General features: G+C 35.6%; 3 protein-coding genes across 7 annotated transcripts; 2 read left to right on the top strand and 1 right to left on the bottom strand.

The window, feature by feature from the left end:
• Positions 1–553: 553 nt before the first annotated feature.
• LOC306886472 (protein TMED8-like) lies at positions 554–6378 on the top strand. Its single transcript, XM_079443585.1, has 7 exons — positions 554–663; positions 924–963; positions 1045–1153; positions 1238–1337; positions 1428–1506; positions 2765–3049; positions 4842–6378. Exons 3-7 carry the CDS (start codon positions 1047–1049, stop codon positions 5057–5059), a joined length of 789 nt encoding a protein of 262 aa, XP_079299711.1. The 5' UTR covers positions 554–663; positions 924–963; positions 1045–1046; the 3' UTR covers positions 5060–6378.
• Positions 6379–7812: 1434 nt separating this feature from the next.
• Positions 7813–14943, top strand: LOC306886245 (putative serine/threonine-protein kinase; the record flags this gene model as incomplete). 2 transcript variants are annotated; one of them, XM_079443197.1, is made up of 13 exons in its annotated part: positions 7813–7972; positions 8564–8740; positions 9767–9872; positions 10012–10122; positions 10502–10591; positions 10689–10869; positions 11169–11288; positions 11595–11782; positions 11969–12165; positions 12408–12499; positions 12596–12650; positions 12792–12889; positions 14230–14943. In XM_079443197.1, the coding sequence occupies exons 1-13, from the start codon at positions 7911–7913 to the stop codon at positions 14466–14468; spliced, it is 1716 nt and encodes a 571-aa protein (XP_079299323.1). In that variant the 5' UTR covers positions 7813–7910. The 2 variants fall into 2 exon arrangements, with proteins under 2 accessions (XP_079299323.1, XP_079299322.1); XM_079443196.1 differs by having other exon boundaries at positions 12408–12650; positions 14230–14468.
• A 49-nt stretch (positions 14944–14992) lies between these two features.
• Positions 14993–21258, bottom strand: LOC306885927 (maleylacetoacetate isomerase-like). 4 transcript variants are annotated; one of them, XM_079442750.1, is made up of 10 exons: positions 20564–21258; positions 20332–20478; positions 20201–20252; positions 20049–20116; positions 19872–19952; positions 19665–19790; positions 19338–19413; positions 15823–15875; positions 15230–15279; positions 14993–15153 (listed from the first exon to the last, which is right to left on the bottom strand). In XM_079442750.1, the coding sequence occupies exons 2-10, from the start codon at positions 20356–20358 to the stop codon at positions 15027–15029; spliced, it is 660 nt and encodes a 219-aa protein (XP_079298876.1). In that variant the 5' UTR covers positions 20359–20478; positions 20564–21258; the 3' UTR covers positions 14993–15026. The 4 variants fall into 4 exon arrangements, with proteins under 4 accessions (XP_079298876.1, XP_079298878.1, XP_079298875.1 ...); XM_079442752.1 differs by having other exon boundaries at positions 20415–20478; positions 20564–20729; XM_079442749.1 differs by lacking the exon at positions 20332–20478 and having other exon boundaries at positions 14994–15153; positions 20564–20702.
• Positions 21259–21285: the final 27 nt, after the last annotated feature.

Raw genomic sequence — 21285 nt, 5'->3', positions numbered from 1 at the left:
AATGAATTTTAATTTAAGTAAAATTTTAATTCAATAAGGGCCTGATTAAAGATAAATACCAGTGTCTTATATAAATTAGGTGCTTATTATTTACAAACAATAAAGTTCTTAAAGGGAGATTCACCCAAAAATGAAAACTGTCATCATTTACTCACTCTCATGTCATTCCAAACCTGTATGAATTTCTTCTGTGGAACATAATTTGAGACATTCAAGAACTTTTTGTCCATACAGTAGAAAATGGTTTGGTAACATTCTACAAAATCTTCTTTAGTGTTCAACAGAAGAAAGTCATGTGGAACGACATGAGGGAGAGGAAATGATGACAGAATTTATTATCAGTAACTTTCCAGCAGTCTAGCTCAAAATCAATGCTTTACTGTCAAGTGCTATGTTCTATGTGACAAAAATGCATTATTAAGTTACATTTGTCGTGTTCCTAGCGACGGCCCTGCACACACCTACCTAAACACCTTTCTTGAAACAGAAATAGCTTGTTCCCAAACTGCATTTGCGGGGACTTTTATTATGTAGTCGTATGTGTCTGGCAGCCATTCAGAAAAGACTTTACTCTTCAGAACACGTATTTAGCGGAGTTCCTGGGCGTCAAACGTTATTTGTCAGGCAGCACTGTTGCATCTACAGCATCACACGCTCGCGCAGGTACGTGTGTGTACATTATATTATGAAACTATATTGCACGTGTGGGTTTAGCTCCTAGCGGGTTTGGTTTGAGTGCAAACGTGTATTCTGTGCTGAGATTGATGGTATGATGGGGAATTTCACTTTATTAGTGATAGTTACTCGACGTGTCAAAACTGATTCGTATGTGCTTCACGTGTCAGACATCCTTACTTATATTCATAAATGTCATTACATTTAATATTAAAGTACAGTATGGATTATTTTATTTCTTCTTGCAGAGTTTTTAATGAGGTTCATTGAAAGCCACCTCTGAGTCAGGTAAGAGTTTTCATCTGATGAACTGAATCTTTCATCAGATAGTGATGAAGGTTTATATATTTCATGTGTTTGCTCCTCTAGAGATGGAGAAACTAGAGACATCAGAGCTTCAATCTAGACTTTCATCCCTGTCTGTTTCTTCTTTCCCTGGTATAACGCCAAAAAACTGTGAAGGAAACCCTTTAAACAGGTTTGTGCAGGTTTTTTTAGAGCTCAATAATAGTTATTTTAGATTTCAAAGGCATGTAAACCTCTTCCCACTTTCATTTTGAAGACTTCAAAGCACAGACCTTTCCCAGACAGTAATCCAGCCGGACAATCAAACTAAAATGGATGATAACTGCAATAACAGAGAATCTGTGAAGTCCACCGAGGTACAGTGAATTCAAGCCTGTCAGATATTTGTGAATAAGTGAGCTTTAGCGCTGTGCTTGTGTATGTATGATTTGTGATGTTGTCAATAGGAGCCCAGCGCATCTCTGGGGAAGGCAGAAGCAGGTGACACACAGGAGAGCAGTACTTCACACCCTGGGGAGAAAAAAGGTTAGTAAACCCCCTATTAGAGAGGTGAAGCTAAACTCAGGAAACCTTCTCATCATCTTTCATCATTGTCCCTCGAGAACAGAGCTGTCAGAAAAAACGAAGGATGTTTGTGCTATATGTAATGTGCTGTTCACAACCTTAAAGACTAGTTTTTACCATCTAAAAAAATTGAAACTTTCTATATATGATGCATTAACTGAATAAGCATGTGCGTTTTCTTTCAAGTCGCTATTGGGCAGGTCACGTGACTTTCAAAAATAGCATGCAGTGTACATTATATAGGCCAAGCTCTATAGGATGCAGTAAAAAAAGTAGTTTTTTATAGGCCTAGCAGATTATTAGCTGCTGATTGCATAAATATGTTGATATACAATACAAACTCAAGGCTGCTTATCTATTTATTTCATTACAAATGTGCCGGGTCTGCATATCACCAATAAGCTGAAGTTATGCTAATTAACGTTTTTTGGTGAAAGAGTATGTATTATTATTTATAGCGACACAAAGGTCATGGGTTCGATTTTCAAGGAATGCATGAACCAAAAAAATTATACTTTGAATGCAGCGTATGTGGTTTTGAATGAAAAAAAGTCTGCCAGATGCATAAATAATAATAATAATAATAATAAATGCTGCCATTTTTCTGAAGTCATTGTCATTTTGACTCTCCTCTACAAAATAGTGGATTACTCAGTAAATATAAATCGATTTAATATTTTGGCTTTCATCACTAAACATGTTTTATGGTTGATTTGTCACGGAATGACCCTATTATTGTTGTTGTTATAAAAACAGCATCAGCAATAATAATAATTATGATTATTTATTAAACTTTGTTGCCCTTGTAAATGTAGTGATACTGCACTAGCTTGCCAGGTGAGCCAATGTGTAATTATGCAGTGTATTTATAATTATAATTTGTAAATAAAGTATATAATATTTGTAAATGTATATATTTTTTTATTTTCTGTAAAAAACTAAATCTTGAAAATTTAAATTTAATATATACATCACATATATATTTTATTTATTAAAAAAAAAAACGTATTCAGGCATTAGGACAATTGCAAAAATTATGAGTATTTGGGAGACTTTGTGATTATTTTTTTTATTTTTATTTTATTTTCATTGATGTCTTTTTTTCTTTTGAATTTGGGGTGATTTGAATACATGCTCTGCTGTACAAATATTCTCAGACATTTCTACAATCCAAGTGTGAAATGAAAGAATATCAATATCATAACTTATCTCTTTGCAGCTCTTCCTCCGATGAAACCAGCATCCACATGGACCTCCGCAGCTCTGAAGGAGCTGAAGACGAAGCTGTGTCAGGAGAAGGACAGCGTGGTGACGGTATATCGTGGAGACATAATGACCGTCCACGTGCCCACTGTTCCCGAGGCCAAGCGTGTGTGCTGGGAGTTTGCCACAGATGGCTATGACATTGGTTTTGGGGTTTACTTCGACTGGTCCCCAGTCACTAGCCGAGCCATTACTGTCCACATTAGCGAATCCAGTGACGATGAAGATGATGACTTGGAAGGTGAGGGAGTACTTCCTGTCCTGTTTCCTGCTTTTGTTCAGACAAACTAGTAGGAGTTGCTTTGTCTTCTTTTGTCCCTTGAATGCTTAATTGCTGAATTGTAATCGACAAATTAAGGCTGGAATATGATTTTTGTCATTTACTGTCTTAACAATAGTTGCCAAAAGTTAGAGTCAGTCTGTAGATTTGAGTTGGCAGATTTAATAGAAAGTCGTGTAGTCTATAATGGTCACAGATTTCTTAGCTTCAGATAGGGGTGTGCGATATTGACAAAAAATAATATCTCTATTTTCTGGGATTTTATCGATAACGATAATTAGACAATATTTTGTTAAGTGTGTTATTGCGCTGTTATCTTAAGGATCGAAATGAATCTTTTCCAATAAGTTCAAATAGATTTTTTACCTTTTATGAACATTTTTTCCTTTATAAAGCCATTTTTTCTAAAAGTGCATTATCTTTTGAATCAAATTCATACATTTAATCAGTGAATTAGAATAATAAGACATTTGAGCTATTACCAAACAAATTAAATCAGTATTATAATCTTTGCAGTGTAGAGCAAACACAGAAACTGCATCTGAAGTGGCATTTAGAGGCATTTACACACTGTTTAATGCAGGATATGAACGCTTTAGCCTGCAGTTACAAATGCATAAATAATGTTTTGATATATTAAGCATAAAACGTTGAATACTGATATTTGAAATGATTTAAATAATAAAAAGATGGCAAGTTCAGGAACAAAACACCGTCATGTTGCTCAGAAACACAAAACAGTGATGTGGCTGTATTTGGAATGAGTTTTGTTGTGGAAATAGTACAAAAACAGGCAATATTGTGTCTCAAACGCAAGTTAACTTCTTGTTTATTGAGCTGCTGTAAAAAAATCAATTTGTAATCACGGTAATTTTTGGAGGAAAAACAGAAATTGTGAAATTGATTAACTATATGATATTATGAAGTGGTATAAATATATACTTTTTCTGCCTCCATGTCTTGAATTTGTGATCATTGTAAATGTACTTTTATAGGCTGAATCGTGCAGTGAAATAACACACTTGTCTAAACTTCACGTAATGTATGCGTGCTCTCTGAAGGGGTGTTTTGAATGTTTTTTTTTTGTAAAATACTCCATCGCACATTGTTAAAACGACAATTATGATATTATCGCAGACGATATATATCTCACACCCCTAGCTTCAGACTTTGATTCCATCCAGTCGGAGGATATCAAACATGTTTGATATTTTCATCTGATTTTAGAACACATTGATTTCATTTGTGATGTTTGTTGTGATCGGATGAAGTCTAAAATCTGGTAGTGTATGATTCTGCGTCGTATAGTGTATGATGGCCAGATTTTCCGCTGTGACTATTAAGTAACTGGGTGACTCTTAAGAAACCTGTCAATATTTTGTACAGGTCATATTTTACCCTAAATCCAAATAATGAAATAAAACTTATTTTTTCAGTAAAAGCCTACTTTTAGGGTGTTTTTGCAGTGTGACAATTATAATGACACTTAAGCACTCTCTCTCAAATTTTATTTTACTTATTATTATTTGTTTTTATCATTATTTGAGAAAAAATGATATATTTCTAAATTTATACACTATTTTTTTAAGTTTGGAGTCAAATTCATTTATTGTTTTGTATTAAATTTTATAAAGTTATTTTAGGAAAGAAAAAAATATTTAATTTTTTTTTTTTTTTTTGTACAAAGCTTAAATAAACAGATGCATCTAAGGAATACTTTCAGTTATATATGGCCAATTGTTTTGTCAAACAGGCCCTGTGGTTCCTGGAGATGTTGAGAAGGGCTCTAAATCAGTTGCCAACTCGAACTTGGGAGAAATCCTGCCTGTGTACCGTCAGGACAGCCATCTGGCGGTTCAGAGCGGGAGCCACGAGTTTCCAGGAGAAGGTACATACCAGCTGAAGTTCGACAACTCGTACTCGCTGTGGCGGAATAAGACTCTGTACTACAGAGTGTACTACAGTGCCTGAGGAATCAAGTGCATATTACAAATGAAGCTTTTAGTGATACTATTTTTGATCATATGTATTAAATTACTGTATAATTCTTGCTGTTGTTGATTTGTGCTTTTTGTTTTATCCAAGCCCTATCATAGATAAAAAAAATTATTCTATCTATATATCTATATATATACAAAATGCTTTTATAAATGAATGGAATCATGAGGCTCATGATATGTGCAATGTGTTTTATGTGGCTTAAGATGTTATGTGCAAGATGATATATTTCATATAAAAGGTCCATATATGTTTTATAAGTGTATTGTCTGACACCACAACAGAACTATAGCATCGTATATCAGGGACTACAGAGTAATCAGGGTACGTTTATGGGTGGTGAACCGGGCCAAATGCTTTTCAGACAGTTCTAAACAATTCAAAAGCAAACCAGGAAAGCGATGAAGTCGATGTAGGTGACGAGGCAAAGGTCACTGTTGATTCAAGGAATGACACATGAGTGTTTTCTGTTCGTTTGGTTGTTTTTTGTTGTTTTATGTCATATACTGCTTTGAGTAGGGCATTGGAATGGCCTCTGATGTCAGACACACTGTTACTTACACACTGCTAATAATACTGGGTTTGTTTTCTCAGCCGCAAAGACACTGGAAGCCGCCGCTAGTTAGGATGGGTTTTAAATATGTTTTTATGGCAGTTGCATACTTTACCAAGATGGCTATCACTGCAGTCACCAGGGTTACTACTCATGGAAATGGTCAAAGCCAGCTTCTTTACAACTTTAACCCATTTCCTGCCACAAAAGCTAATTTGTTGCATAACTGATCCAATATTTGCATGTCCCAGGCATGATTTAGGGTTGTTTGGCATCAGTTCGGATCTGTATAGACGTAATGCAGATGGCCTGTTGAAAATGTTTTATTTACGTTTATGTTTTTAGCGGATGCCTCTTTACCAAGGTAAATTACAAAACTACCTATAGCAAAGGTTTTATGATTTTTTGTTGTTGTTTCTATCACATGCAAGTGCAGCCAGCAGGGGTTGTAGTATAGTATTTTGTTTCATTTAAATACTCTGTTCTTGATTACATGAATACCAAATCACACGGCGAATGTGCATCGTGTGAGTTTCTCTTCGTACCTTAATTATTTGCATGTCTTGAGAGACTGTTGCATTGTGCTGCTGAGGTACTCGATTCTGCCAATGTGTTTTTCTGCTTGTCCTTCTCTGTATTTTATTTGTATGATATGATATATGTCTGTCATCCTTTTCTTGTTTTTCGTTAGTTGTTTCTTTTGCTGTTTGTTGTTCACAATAAACGTTGACAATGAGTCAAGTGTGCAGTTGCTGCCTGTTACATATCCAGTTATATGGTTCCTTCCTTTCAGTACACGGCACTTCCTTCTCAGAATAACCATAAAAAGTGCTTTCTCAGCCTTAAAAATAGTTTTTCATTGGATGAGCACAAGCATCATTTCTCTTTAAACTAAGGTCAATGTATTGAGTAACAGCAGAATTAAAAGTGCTATTGTTTGTTGTTTTAGATAGAGGGCGCTGTTCAACTGAAAAAAGAATGTTTTACATATATATGTGTATATATATATATATATATATATATATATGTGTGTGTATTGTATTCATTTTAAAATAGGTTGTTTGATTATGGTAAATAAATATGAGATATTAATATTATAATCGGCTGTTTATACTATGAGAATATAATGTAATGATCATGCTTTATTTTATGAACAACGTGGTCAGCCAGAAACGGAGAATTTTTAAATGATTGAAATTTCTGTCTGTTTTATTGATATAGGTTAGTATTGATGATCAGTCCTAAAAAATAGCATACATTTTTTTCATCAAAATTATTTTTGATTAATGTCTAACTGCTATGAATGAATTAAACAATTCTTAACAAATAAATTAATTCTGGAATACATTTTGTGGTATTACATTTTGAATAACATACCACGGGGCCGTGTTTTTTTTTTTTTTTTGTCTATCAAAAATCTAGCACTTCTTGTATCAAATAAAAAATTTGTAAAACTATACATTTTCTTCTGAACTTATTTTGCTATTTATGATTATTCACTTTTTATTTTGACAAAGTTGTTACTGCATAATTAAAGATTCTCAGTATAAGATGTTACTTGGTCATGGCAGTGTTGTGCATGGTGTTATTGTATTGAAGAAATAAAATAAAATATAAATATTAGATGAAAATTAGAAATGTTGCCTTGGCAACAAACTGAAATAAGCTTAAGTACTATAATTACTAAATACTAATAAAATAATAAACATGATAGATAGAAATAAAAAAAATAACTAATAAAAAATAACAAAAGAACATAATAAAAATTAAAATAAAATGCTTTTAAGCATGTCTTATATGTGTTTTAAATAGTAATTCAAAAATTTTAGTTTAATAACTGATTATTAGTCTTTTTATAAATTTATATTACTAATTTATATATAATATAAAACTAATAATATATATATTAAATATATATATTCAAAACAACTATAACAAAATAAACAATACGGGATTGCATTTCATTTTGTGACAGTTACATTTTGTTAATTCATTTTTATTTATTTTTCACAAAATGTGGTACTGTAGGCCTATTTTTCTAAACCTTATTTCATTATTCCGTTATTGATTTGAATGTATTTAATTTATTAAATTTTCTTGTTGGCATTGGATGTTTCCAGAGTTGTCAGTCCATAAACAGTCAGAGATGTTAATTGGTCGTGGCGGAGCGTGTGACGCAGGAGGTGATAAATGCGACGGCGGTGGCGGGGGATTGGCGGCAGTCCTGCAGAGAGAGCACTGGAGGAGTTGGGTAGGTCCTGAATCAACAGCATGGGCAAAGTGCACTTTTATGTCATCTGGTCTTTACGTGAAGCACCTCGACAGTTTATAAGGTGGGCGCTTTCATTAGACCTAACGTTACTTCACTGTATGACCTGATATTATTGTTTTACTTCACCAAACATGGAAGAGTTTGTTGTCACACTTTTACAGGAATGAGGATAAAAATCTCTTGGCTTCGAAAAAGTAGCTGAACATTGCCATCATTATTGCCAAGGAAAAACATGCTGATTTATGACATTGATTTGAGGAGAATGTGATTTTGTTTGTTTGTTTTGTGTGTGTGTGTGTTTGTTTTATTTGAAATCCTATTTTTTAATTATATAAAATATATAATGCAGCTTGTCCTAACCTAATATTTTTGAGAAATACTCTTGATCAAAGTCAAAGTAACGTTACAACCTTTCAGAGTAAATTCTGCCTTATATAGATATATATATATATAGTATATACTCTTTTTTTTAACTGTATGCCAGTGTAGTTGATGATGGGCATGTTTCGTTCATTGTCATAAAATGTTCTCATTTACAGCAGTTCTTAACATGGTTTTTGAGTAAACAAGCATTTACTCAATCGAATAATATAGTTGTAGAGCTAGCCCTTGTGATCACTTTCTCTGGTTTTCTCTAACTGACCTCATGTAGAAATGTCAACCGTACGACGTACCAGGTTCAGATGCCGTTACCTTTACCCAAGCAGCTGATAGTGTTTGGTTTAGGGGAATGGTCGTCCTTCTCCAGTGATACAGAGATCTCTGTGGAGGTTCTGCTGGGTCCAGAGGTCAAGTCACAGGTCATCGGGACTCTTTCACCTCACTCCAGGCAAGTGCACTGCATCTTATCATTACAGCACTGCCCTGCAGTAAATCATTTGGTCTAAATTCATCCAGATTGGCAATTAACTAAAATTATTACAGTTGTTTACAGTAATTAAAATCAAATTAATTAACTATTAAATGAAAAACTAGTACTTAAAATGAAATTTGGAAATGCCTTGGCAACTAACTAAAATAATTACATATTACAAGTCCTAAAACTGAAATACAAATGAATTAAAGCTATATAGAAACTAGTGCTGTCAAACGATTAATCGCATCCAAAATAAAAGTTTTTGTTTACTTAATATATGTGTGCGTACTGTGTATATTTATTATGTATATAATACATAATAAATGAATCGCGATTAATCGTTTGACAGAACAAAAAAAATAAAATAATAAAATTTACAAAAGCACATAACATGATTAAAATGTAAAATGAAATTTAAATTAAAACTAAATAAAAAAAATAAAAGCTAATACAAAATATTAAAAAAGTACTATAGCACTGCATAAATACAAAAATAACACTGATCCTGATGAATATTTAAATAAAGACACACTCCCCCGGTTTCACAGACAAGGCTTAAGGCTAGTCCTAGACTAAAATGCAAGTCTGAGCTGTTTCAACTGAAATAAACTTGCACTGACTGATCTTAAAATATATCAGTGCCTTTGTTTTGTCTCAAGATGCACAGTAGTGATGTTTTTTCTAAGGCACGTTTATAAAAATGACTTAAATGTCCTAACTGAACTATAGCCTAATCCTGGTTTAGTCTAAGCCCTGTCTGTGAAACCGGGCCTATGACTTTAAATACAATAGATTGCAATTTGCAGCTGTATCAAATAGCACTTAAACAGTTCCAGAAAGCCAAGTATATGTATAGTTGTCTTAATTAACAAATAAATCGCCATCATTTAACTGTCAAAGTAAGTCAAACCCATATTTTTAAAAATGCATTCAATAACTTCGACTCAGATATTCTCTAGATTTCATTTAAGCTCTGTCTGGGAAACTCTTTCTGTGAAGGTGTCTGATCTGGCAAGGGGTTTGGACTCCTGAGCTTCTCGCTGAAGCCACACAAAGAGGCAGGAGAGGAGTTTACGCCAAAGTCATGCTCCGCGTCCATGGACAGGTATTTAAACATAACATTATGTCCTCTATCATCTCTCACTAGTAGTGATGATTGCATATGTATAGTATGTCTTGTTTTCACTAATTTTAACTTTCTTATCCATCACAAACTTCTTTGTTCAACCGTATATTCTTTGTAGGTGAGATCCAGTTTTATCAGCAGCACTCCACGAATAACAAGGAAACGTCTAGCGCTGAACCACTCCTCCAATCCGTCCAGCACCCTTCTCAGCAGCGGAGAGAGTCATGATGTGAGTCACGCTTTGCTTATGACTTCAGTGAAATGATCTGTTCTTTGTTCTTCAGTGGCCACAAAGTCATTTCTAACTTAAAAGGATAGTTCACCCAAAAATGTAAATTCTGTCATTATTTACTCACTCAAGTTGTTCCAGACCTGTATGAATTTCTTTCTTCTGCTGAACACAAAAGAAGACATTTGGTAACCAAACAGTTGATGGACCCCATTGACTTCAATAGTATAGAAAAAGAAAAATCCCAATACAAAGGGGTTTTTTGGGTTCCCTTTTTCCCTTATGAATTCTAGACATAAGGTTTATGAGATGCCTTAAGACATGGCTTGTGATGAAGTGAATACACAAAAGAATGACTTCTCCTTACGTCTTCATGAAGATAACCCAGAGATCTCCTCCTGAGGGAAGCGTCAGCTGTGCGGAGCTGGGCAAACAAGAAAACACACTACTTCAGGGTGTGTGGCCGATGGTAAGGAGTCTAGTTCTTCAGAAAGTGGATTGATCTCCAGGAATTGAGAGGGTTTCAAATTTTAAAACGCACTGTCTTTGTTTTGGGGATTTTGAAGGACAAAACTCCAAGGCGCTCCATTATAGGAATGAAAGGATGTGTTTGGGGTTCTGAAGATCCAGAAAGCCCTCAGGATCCAAACCCAGTTTCAAGCACAAAGAAGCGCAAACTGCGTAAAATGTCTGCAGTAGATTTAGAGGACGAGATGGCAGTCAAACGTGTGAAGAGCTGCAGGGCTGGTAAAGGCTCATTCATCTACTCGGAGTAAACATGATACATGTTTATTTACCTGCTTGAAATCTTAATGTTACATCTGATTAACCATTGTCAAAGTTATTGATATAAGTGTGGAAATATTCATAACATAGGCTAGTTTATTTATATACTGAACTAATTGTATTTTTGTGTATCTAAATGTTTGAGATGTTTTAATGTAGTAATTATAAAATCGGTTGACATTTAAAAAAAAATCTTTATCCTCTGTTTAGCTGTCAGTAATTAATATATATAAATAATTGTATAATTGATTTATTCTCAGACTGTCCATCAAAGCGCTGGAGCCACACCATGTGTTTGAGTGATCCTGAAACAGCCGTTCTGATTGGTGGGGAGGCTGATGAGGCCAGTTGTAAAGATTCTATATGGAAACTGGAGATCGGTGCATATCATTTTAAAATTCAATATGAAAAATTAAAAGATTGCTATTTGCATTTTTTTTTTCCTGATTTGGGCAGCTAGTATTTGTAAATGTTGCATGAATGCAGTACTATAACTACACGAGCATATTCAAGCAAATATACATAATATAATTATTATTGGATACATTTATTTATTATTATATAGAATTAGTTATTCATTAATTCTAAATTAAGACGGGGCATTTCCTTATGTTTTTTTTTTACTATTTTGCTATTAATAATGACATACCTTTTAACATGTAACATATAACTGTAATAATTCTCAGATAATGATTTCTGGTTCCCCATGGACATCTCATTGCCGGAGGTCAGTCCACCAAGCTCAAAAGGTCACTCAGCAACCTTTGATCCTGAGTCTAAAGCCGTCTATATGTACGGTGGTCTGAGAGACGCCCAGCGATACAGTGATATTTATATACTGGACACCATAACATGGAAGTGGAAGCTTGTTTCTGTGAGTATTAGATTATTTGTTTTTTAATATATTGTATATAATATAGATTTTATATATAACAAATACAAATGTGTTTATGGTTCAGTATATAAACAAACTATGCTGTCAGTATTTCTACAGTTATATCAATAACTAATTCTTCAACTATGACAATGTATATATGCATGACATTTTGGGTTGACCTAGGCAAAGGGAAATATACCGTCATTGGCGTACCACAGTGCCACAGTCTATAAGAAGGAGCTGTATGTATTTGGAGGGGTGCAGCCCAGCCGATGTCCTGAAGGCAAGGTTTGCAGTAACGCACTGTACATTTTCAACCCTGAACATGGTCTGTGGTATCAACCGATTGTGGAGGGTGACCGTCCTCTGCCCAGGTTTGGGTAAGGAGTTTTACGGTCTCTTCATCCAGTTTCATAATCACCATCCACAGTATATGCATCTAAAATCAAGAGGATGTCATCATTTACTCATTCTCATGTCATTCAAAACCCCTTTTTTATTCTTCCTCTACCGTCTTCTACTACATCATAAAAGTAGCTTTTTGTGTGTTTGTTTTTTGCCAGAGATTTTTGTCCGTCTTTTGTAACTATATTATTTGTCCTTACTGATCATTTTATTGTAGGCACTCCACCACGCTGTTGTCGAACAAGATTATCATTTTTGGTGGGAGAAAAACTGTCACCTACCTCAATGATCTTCACATCCTGGATCTTGGTAATGGAACTGAGCATCTGAAAGTATTCACTCTCAGCTTTGTTGTTCATATAATCTCAGTCTTGTATACAAAGTCTTTTGTTTCTTATGGAAAAGGCTTCATGGAATACACTGCTGTAAAGTATGAGAACATGCCACCATTAGCCCGTGGGTAAGACTTCAAAATGTGAATTTTACAACTTCTTTTTAAAGAAAGTAATTTGTAAATACAGTTACAGTTCAATAAGGAAATTTACTTGCATTCATTCATGCATTTTGAAGAGATGACTTGTTTTGTCATTCTGCTGTGCAGGTTTCACGCTGCTCTACCCGTGTCTGACAACAGGGTGCTGATCAGCGGAGGCTGCAGTGCTGTAGGAGCTCTACAGGACCTCCATCTCTTTAACATAGGTCTGTCATTTCCTTATTTACTACACGAAGTACTATGCAACTAACTTGTTATTGCTAGTCAGTAGCAGGAGGATTTTCAACATTAACTATTTTTAGAATAAGGGAATTACCATTTCAAAAAATTTATGTAATAAAAATGTATGGTGCATTTTTTTTACCAAAATAGAAAAATTATTCATTTTAAAGCAGTGTCTGATTCCAAGGCCCAACATTGTCCACAACAAATATTTTAAGCCCCTAGCCAAAGATTTGTTGTTCAAAACTTTTTTTAATCTAATCTGTTTAAATAAGTCAAATAATTACAGGTGGTTTTAGGAAGTTCAAGTTCAAGTTTATTTGTGTAGCGCTTTTTACGATACAAATCGTTGCAAAACAGCTCTACAGGAAATTAAGTTTCCACAATATATAGGAAGACAGCGAATGGTGGGCAATATGCATTTACAGTGGTAAATATAGAAGGAATATGTCTAAATCAAAACTTCCTGCTACCAGGTGGTGGCTCTATGACTATAACTGGATATTGGCATGTACAGGTACATCTCAAAAAATGAGAGTATCATGAAAAAGGTCAATATTTTGTCACTCATTTCAGAAAGTGAAACCCATATATTATATAGATTCAATACACAGAGTGAAATATTTCAAGCCTTTGTTTCTTGAAATTTTGATGATTATGGCTTACAGATAATTAAAACAAAATATAGGATATTTTAAACAGAAATGTCAGGCTTCTGAAAAGTATGTTAATCTTCAAGAGCAGAAAATAAATAAGCAATTAAAACACAACTTATAAATAGAAATATAGACTATAAAAACACCAAGTAAAAACTGGACACTGGGATATACTGTATGTACATAATAGACGTTATGAAATGAAATACCATTACTGGTGTGCATCTTGAGACAAAACAGAGGCACTGATATATTTTAAGATCAGTCAAGTTTCTTTGTTGAAACAGCTCACTTACATTTTAGTCTAGGACTAGGCTTAAGACTTGTCTGTGAAACTGGGGGTACATGTTTCAACTTTTTAAGTCTCTCTACCCCCACCAACTGACTTATTATAAGCACAAAAACAGTCAACAGTGTTCCAACAAAGGAATCATACACGCATGAAACAATACAAAGGTAAATAAATGATGACAGAATGTGCATTTTAGGGTGAATTGTCCATTTAAGTGTGTTTGTCAGTTTTACTTTAAGTAGTGTTCCAGCATATAAATGGCATCAAAACCAAGACTTGAAGACACAGATCATTGATTTCAAGGTTCTTTAAAAGACTACAGTTTACAGATATTAGTCTGAATGGCTTGAAAGGTTAAAACGATGCATGTTTGCAGATACCAGCTCCTGGTCATCAGTGGTGTCTCCATTGCTTTGCTCTAAGCCTCGTGCAGGCCACAGTCTGATATGCCTGGGCTCTACAAAGCCTTTATCTTCAGACCCGAGGGATGCGAGGGATCGCCGTCATAGCAAAAGCCTCTCTCTCCAGTGCGCCATCCTAGTATTTGGAGGGTCAGATTGTTCAGGAACGTTTTATAATGACACCGTTAAATGCACGGTTGAACTCCCTGTTTAGGATCAGGGACTACAGGATTTTTTTTTCTTCTTAGAAACGAATGTAGGGTACTTACAGAAACGTCATAGAAAAAATTGGAACTTGAAGCACATTTTTTTTTTTTTTTTTTTTTTTTTTTTTTAACCTTGCATTGTTGCAGTTTTAGCATGAACAGCTGTTTTACAGCTACCGTTTTTATATTGATTTCCTTTAAAAGCAAGCAAAGCCTTCTCTCTCTCTCATGTGTAGTTCAGATTTGTATTTAGTACATTCAGCGACTCTGTATTTTTGTGCAATAAATGTTTTCTCTTATTTTGCACGTATTTAACACTTTTTCACGTTTGTATTTTTGTCCACTTTGTATGTTTCACATAGCACTCACACATTTTCCTTTAAGTCACTGGCATGTACAGCTCAACTCTTGCTCATAGATGTCTGAAAGTTGCAAAAAGCGGCTGAAGTCTTTTCAACAAAGCAATAAATGCAGTACTTTGCTAAAAAGAAACCGAACTGTCTTATTAATGAAGAGTCTCTCACAATTGTTTATCAACAAGTGTTTTATTGATTTCATTATTCAGATTATGCCCGCAAATCATCAGGAGTATCAGGCTGACATGACGGATGAGTGACTTTGAAAGCGTCAATCTCAATTAAGGTCTGGTTTAACCTTTTTATAGTAGGGAACTGGGACATATCCACCTTGAACCTTTGGTAAAGGATAGAAGAAAGGCAATTACAGCATTTTGCATAAACAATGTCAGCTTTAAAGAGACATGTCGTACCTTTCAGCATTGTAGACTTGAGGCACAAGACAAATATCTGCCATGGATATCTAGAAGTGTATTAATGTTAATATTTGAAAGCATTTTAAAACTGAGTTTAGATTTTGTAAACACTACGGTTCAAAACTTTAGGATTAGTAAGGTTTTTTTTTTTTATTTATTTATTTTTTTTTATTCAAAAATGACAGTAAAGACATTTAAATGTTACAAAATATTTCATTTAAAAAAAAATCTGTTCTTTTTAATCAAACTTATTTCCTATTCATTAAAGAATCCTGTATAAAAATGTCATGGTTTCCACAAAAATATTAGGCAGCACAACTGGTTTCAACACTGATAACGAGAAATGTTTCTTGAGCAGCGAATCAAGAATGATTTCTGAAGACTGTAAAATGCTGAAAATTCAGCTTTGACATCACAAAAATAAACTACATTTGAATATATTCAAATGAAAACTGATTTACTCTATATGTAGTGAACATGAGAGACTTCTTTCAAAAACATTAAACAAACCAAAGTTTTGAACAGTAGTGTATATCATATACTACTATTTATATGAATATATATTTGATAAAGTACATCACAGCCATTACCTCATCACCAACACAGTATTTTCCTGCCGTCTGCTTCAGGATAGGCTCTAGGGCTTCAAAAAACATACAATAAAATTAAATTGCACATTCAAACCAATCAGGAGTTAAGTGTTTGTTACAATGCATTAAGGCAGTGGTTCCCAAACCTGTCCTGGAGGACCCCCTGCCCTGCACATTTTGTATGTCTCCCTAATCAGACACACCCAATTTCGTTCTTGCAGTATCTACTAACGAGCTGATGAGTGGAACCCCTTCGCAGAACACGACTTAGTACTTGGTGGCAAAACCCTTGTTGGTATCACAGAGGTCAGACGATTCTTGTAGTTGGCTACCAGGTTTGCACACATCTCAGGAGGGATTTTGTCCCACTCCATTTTGCAGATCCTCTCCAAGTCATTAAGGTTTCTAGGCTGACGTTTGGCAACTCAAACCTTCAGCTCCCGCCACAGATTTTCTATGGGATTAAGGTCTGGAGACTGGCTAGGCCACTCCAGGACCTTAATGTGCTGCTTCTTGAGCCACTCCTTTGTTGCCTTGGCCATGTGTTTTGGGTCATTGTCATGCTGGAATACCCATCCACGACCCATTTTCAATGGCTTGGCTGGCTTCAACGCCCTAGACCTGACGGTACATGGCCCCGTCCATCATCCCTTTGATGCGGTGCAGTTGTCCTGTCCCCTTAGCAGAAAAACACCCCCAAAGCATTATGTTTCCATCTCCATGTTTGATGGTGTTTTTGGGGTCATAGGCAGCATTCCTCCTCCTCCAAACACGGCGAGTTGAGTTGATGCGAAAGAGCTCGATTTTGGTCTCATCTGACCACAACACTTTCACCCAGTTCTCCTCTGAATCATTCAGGCTGCGTTTACTCTTGGTATTAACATGCGACCTGTATCCGGATGTTGTCCACATACACATTGAAAAGACAAGTGTAAACGCGCTTCTAATCGGAATGTTATTTGATCAGCATGTCCTGCTCCAGAGGTAGTCGAGGACGTAATGTAAACGCAATCCAGCCACCGTGTCTGCATTCGCAGGTTGACATCACGCAAAATGCCACCCCCTCTCTCACAAACTGTCAGAAAAAAGGACGGAGAATACCTATGTGGAGCGCTAGTGAGACTCCTACACTTATCTTTGATTTGTAAAATGTCCCGTGACTGAAATGCTTTTCAAAAGAAAACCCACCACTTCAGGTTAACCATTCTCTGCAGACTTATTTAAATATTGCGTGGGAAAGACCGATCCGATTATCCAGATAGAGACGTCAGCTGATGTTATGCCAAGTGTAAATGTGCCATGTTCTGATTGACTGACGATCCGATCTGCTTGATTAGATCATGGTGATCGCATGTTAATGCCAAGTGTAAACACAGCCTCAGATGTTCATTGGCAAACTTCAGACGGTGTTCTTTCATGCGTTTTCTTGAGCAGGGGGACTTTGCGGGCGCTGCAGGATTTCAGTCCTTCACGGCGTAGTGTTACTACCAGTTGTTTTCTTGGTGACTATGGTCCCAACTGCCTTGAGATCATTGACAAGATCCTCCCGTGTAGTTCTGGGCTGATTCCTCACCGTTCTCATGATCACTGAAACTCCACGAGGTGAGATCTTGCATGGAGCCCCAGTCCGAGGGAGATTGACAGTTATTTTGTTTCTTCCATTTGCAAATAATCGCACCAACTGTTGTCACCTTCTCACCAAGCTGCTTGGCGATGGTCTTGTAGCCCATTCCAGCCTTGTGTAGGTCTACAATCTTGTCCCTGACATCCTTGGACAGCTCTTTGGTCTTGGCCATGGTGGTGAGTTTGGAATCTGATTGATTGATTGCTTCTGTGGACAGGTGTCTTTTATACAGGTAACAAACAAACTGAGATTAGGAGAACTCCCTTTAAGAGAGTGCTCCTAATCTCAGCTCCTTACCTGTATAAATGACACCTGGGAGCCAGAAATCTTGCTGATTGATAGGGGATCAAATACTTATTTCACTCATTAAAATCCAAATCAATTTATAACTTTTTTTTTAAATGCGTTTTTCTGTTTTTTATTTATTTATTTATTTTTTGTTCTGTCTCTCACTGTTAAAATAAACCTACCATTAAAATTATACAGGTACATCTCAAAAAAATGTAATATTGTGAAACTTTTTTTTTGTAACATTTCAAAAAGTGAAACTTTCATACATATTTTAGATTCATTACAAGTAAGACATTTCAGAAAGTTTTTTTTTGTTTTAATTTTGATGATTAGAGTTTACAGCTCATGAAAGTCAAAATCCAGTATCTCAAAATATTAGAATATTTCCTAAGATCAATCAAAAAAAGGATTCATTTATGCAATCAATAATTGGTCGGGGCTCCTTTAGCACAAACTCAAGCATCAGTGAGGAATGGCATGGAAGCGATCAGCCTGTGGCACTGATGAGGCACTATTGAGCCTTCAGCTCGTCTGGATTGTTGGATCGACTGTTTCTCATCTTTCTCTTGAAAATATCCCATAGATTCCATATGGGGTTCAGGTCAGGCATGTTGGCTGGCCAATCAAGCACAGTAATATCATGGTCAGTAAAGCACCTGGAAGTGGTTTTGGCAGTGTGGGCAGGTGCTAAAGTCCTGCTGGAAAAGCAAATCAGCATCTCCATAAAGCTTGTCAGCAGATGGAAGCATAAAGTGCTCCAAAATCTCCTGGTAGACAGCTGCATTAACTCTAGACTTGATAAAACACAATGGACCAACACCAGCAGACATCACAGCACCCCAAATCATCACTGACTTCGGAAACGTCACACTGGACTTCAAGCAGCTTGGATTCTGTGCCTCTCCAATCTTCCTCCAGACATTTAATTTGGAAATCAATGCAAAATTTAAATTTATCTGTAAAGAGGATGATGAAAAGAGATGTCTGAGTGTGGTGACTCTTGATGCACTGACTCCAGCTTCAGTCCACTCCTTCTGAAGCTCTCTCAAGTGTTTGAATCAGCTTTGCTTGACAGTATTCTCAAGCTTGTGTTCATCCCTGTTGCTTGTGCACCTTTTTCTACCCAATTTCTTCCTTCCAGTCAACTTTGCATTTAATATGCTTTGACACAGCACTCTGTAAACAGCCACACCTTTCAGTAATGACCCTCTGTGACTTACCCTCTTTGTGGAGGGCGTCAATGATTGTCTTCTGGATCATTGCCAATTCAGCAGTCTTCTCCATTATTGTGATTTCAAAGAACAAGAGATACCCGGAATTTATACTGTAGAGATGGTCGTTTAATGAAACTCAAATATAAATGTTCTAATATATTGAGATACTGGATTTTGACTTTCATGAGCTGTAAGCATCAAAATTAAAACAAAAAAACGTAACTTTACATGTTATTAATATAAAATATATGAAGTTATAAATGAAGTTTTTCACAATATTCAATTTTTTTAGATGTACCTGTAGTATGATAATTTATTTGTCAGTGGGAAAATGTAGAATGTCAGCAGGGGATCAAATTATTTTTTCCCCTCACTGAAAAACTCACCCTCGAATCCTCGGTTGATGAAATGTTGAGCCCACTGTACCTTCTCTGCTCCAATTTTCTGAAGCACATATAGATTCTGAAATACAGCATCATTGGAAATAATGGGGTCTTAGTTTAAGAAATATCAATCAAACATTACATTAAAGCACGGATGTGAAATTCTTGCTTGTAGAGGATAAGTGTTAATAACTTTTCCATGTGATTTGTACCTTACAGATAGTTATAGAGATATTATATAGAGACTTAGGAATGGGCTCTTTTGAACCCACCTAAAACCATTCAGACAACTTACAGTTGAACCCGTTACTTTGTGCACCTTTGTCTAACCTGGAGAGGCTGGATGCCAGCCGCGATGATGTCACAGATGATGCGGACCTGAGCCCGCTGCTTTGGGTCTACAGGCAGGAGACGGGGTTCTGGACGAGTTTCCTCAATGTACTGGATGATGGCCAACTGAGTTAAATAACAAAACAATGTAAAAATTAAATAATTGAATTTCAATGTGCCACAAAGCAGGAGAATGCATGTTCTTACCGACTGAGACAAGATGATGCCATCAATGGTGACTGCAGGCACTTGCTGCATTGGGTTTATTGCCTTAAATTGATCTGTTAGCTTGTGAAAAAGATAATTATTTGAGTTAACATGGAATGTTTTAGATACGGATAGATGAATATCAACAATCTAGTGCAGAGATGTCAGTATATATACCTGTTGCCCACCATCCTTGATGAGATTTACAGGTTTTTGCTCATATTCAATGCCTTTCAATGCAAACGCTGTAAATATGAAAACATTTAATTTGGAGAAAAATTTTTGATATAGGCTCGAGATGCTAATGATCTGATGTATTCAAGACTCACCTATCCGGACTCTCCACGAGCAAGAACTTCTAAAATATCCATAAAGAGCAGGCTAGAACATGACAATATAACGGTTAAATAATGCATTGTAAACAATACCTTAATTTAAGATAAGAAACAACATATTTAACCTTCGCTTGTGTCGCCATGGCATGCATATCAGTCCAGTTCACATGAAAAACACACTACTTTGTCAACCAATGAGATGTACTACCAAAAATCCTCCTCCTGGCTGAGATTCTCGTGACTAAGCAACTTCAATGGACTTCGGAAGACATCTGGAAATTATTTAGTTTGCGTTAGATGTCTACCATCTCTCTCATCAGCCCTGTTCAAGCATGCATACGGGATTTATGCTTTTACCTTGATTAAACGTGCAGCTGTTGTACTCATATTAGATTGTTGGTCCTCAAGAAGAATGGACTTTTTCTTTTGAGATGGATTTATGAACTGCATGCATAGTAGTGAAGCTCGGTTTACTAAAGATTCTTTTTTATGAACCGACTCTTGTTGATGATTCAGTCGAACTGATTCGCGAGCCATTTGAGATGTTTGTTTAGGAATAAAAGAATGTGGGAACAATACTATTAACAATATTGGGAATTAAAAACATGTTTAAAAATAACATTGTTATTTATTATGTTGTAAGTAATGGTCTTATTTGTGTTGTTAGCCAAAACTTTGTAAATAAAACTTTTGAATAAACCAACAAACAAACACGACAAGACCGAAAACATATTCATAAGCAACTGTTTTACACAAAAGAAAAGAAAGTGAAACCGTGAAAAAAGGAATCGTTTTTATACAAAACGATTCCCTAAAATGATTCTGACTTCAAAACAATGCATTTACATGATTTTCCATCAGAACTGGAAAATTTTCACCGATCTAAATTATATGAAGTAAATTAAATGCATAAAAAATTAAGGTTAATAATTACGTACTTAAAGGTTTTTGTCGTATAACATAAATTTGTCACATGCCTTCTGTCTTTGCGATTAATAATAGACAGGTTTAATATCCTATCACTTCCTCTCGCCTGTGTCCCCCCCCAAAGAAACGCCTTTCAACAAACGCGCACTACC

Source organism: Barbus barbus (assembly GCF_936440315.1).
Source record: "Barbus barbus genome assembly, chromosome: 20".
NCBI lineage: Eukaryota > Metazoa > Chordata > Actinopteri > Cypriniformes > Cyprinidae > Barbus > Barbus barbus.
This window is presented reverse-complemented; position numbering and strand designations above follow the sequence as displayed.

What these genes read in the sequence shown, in the direction of transcription:
- LOC306886472 (XM_079443585.1), top strand. Translation starts at nt 1,047, where the DNA reads ATGGAGAAACTAGAGACATCAGAGCTTCAATCTAGACTTTCATCCCTG. An exon ending in ACACCCTGGGGAGAAAAAAG is followed by an intron (nt 1,507 to 2,764) that starts GTTAGTAAACCC and finishes ATCTCTTTGCAG; the next exon opens with CTCTTCCTCCGATGAAACCA. An exon ending in TGAAGATGATGACTTGGAAG is followed by an intron (nt 3,050 to 4,841) that starts GTGAGGGAGTAC and finishes TTTGTCAAACAG; the next exon opens with GCCCTGTGGTTCCTGGAGAT.
- LOC306885927 (XM_079442749.1), bottom strand. Translation starts at nt 20,656, where the DNA reads ATGCAGTTCATAAATCCATCTCAAAAGAAAAAGTCCATTCTTCTTGAG. An exon ending in CAGCTGCACGTTTAATCAAG is followed by an intron (nt 20,253 to 20,563) that starts GTAAAAGCATAA and finishes GTCATGTTCTAG; the next exon opens with CCTGCTCTTTATGGATATTT. An exon ending in AATACTGTGTTGGTGATGAG is followed by an intron (nt 15,280 to 15,822) that starts GTAATGGCTGTG and finishes ATACACTTCTAG; the next exon opens with ATATCCATGGCAGATATTTG.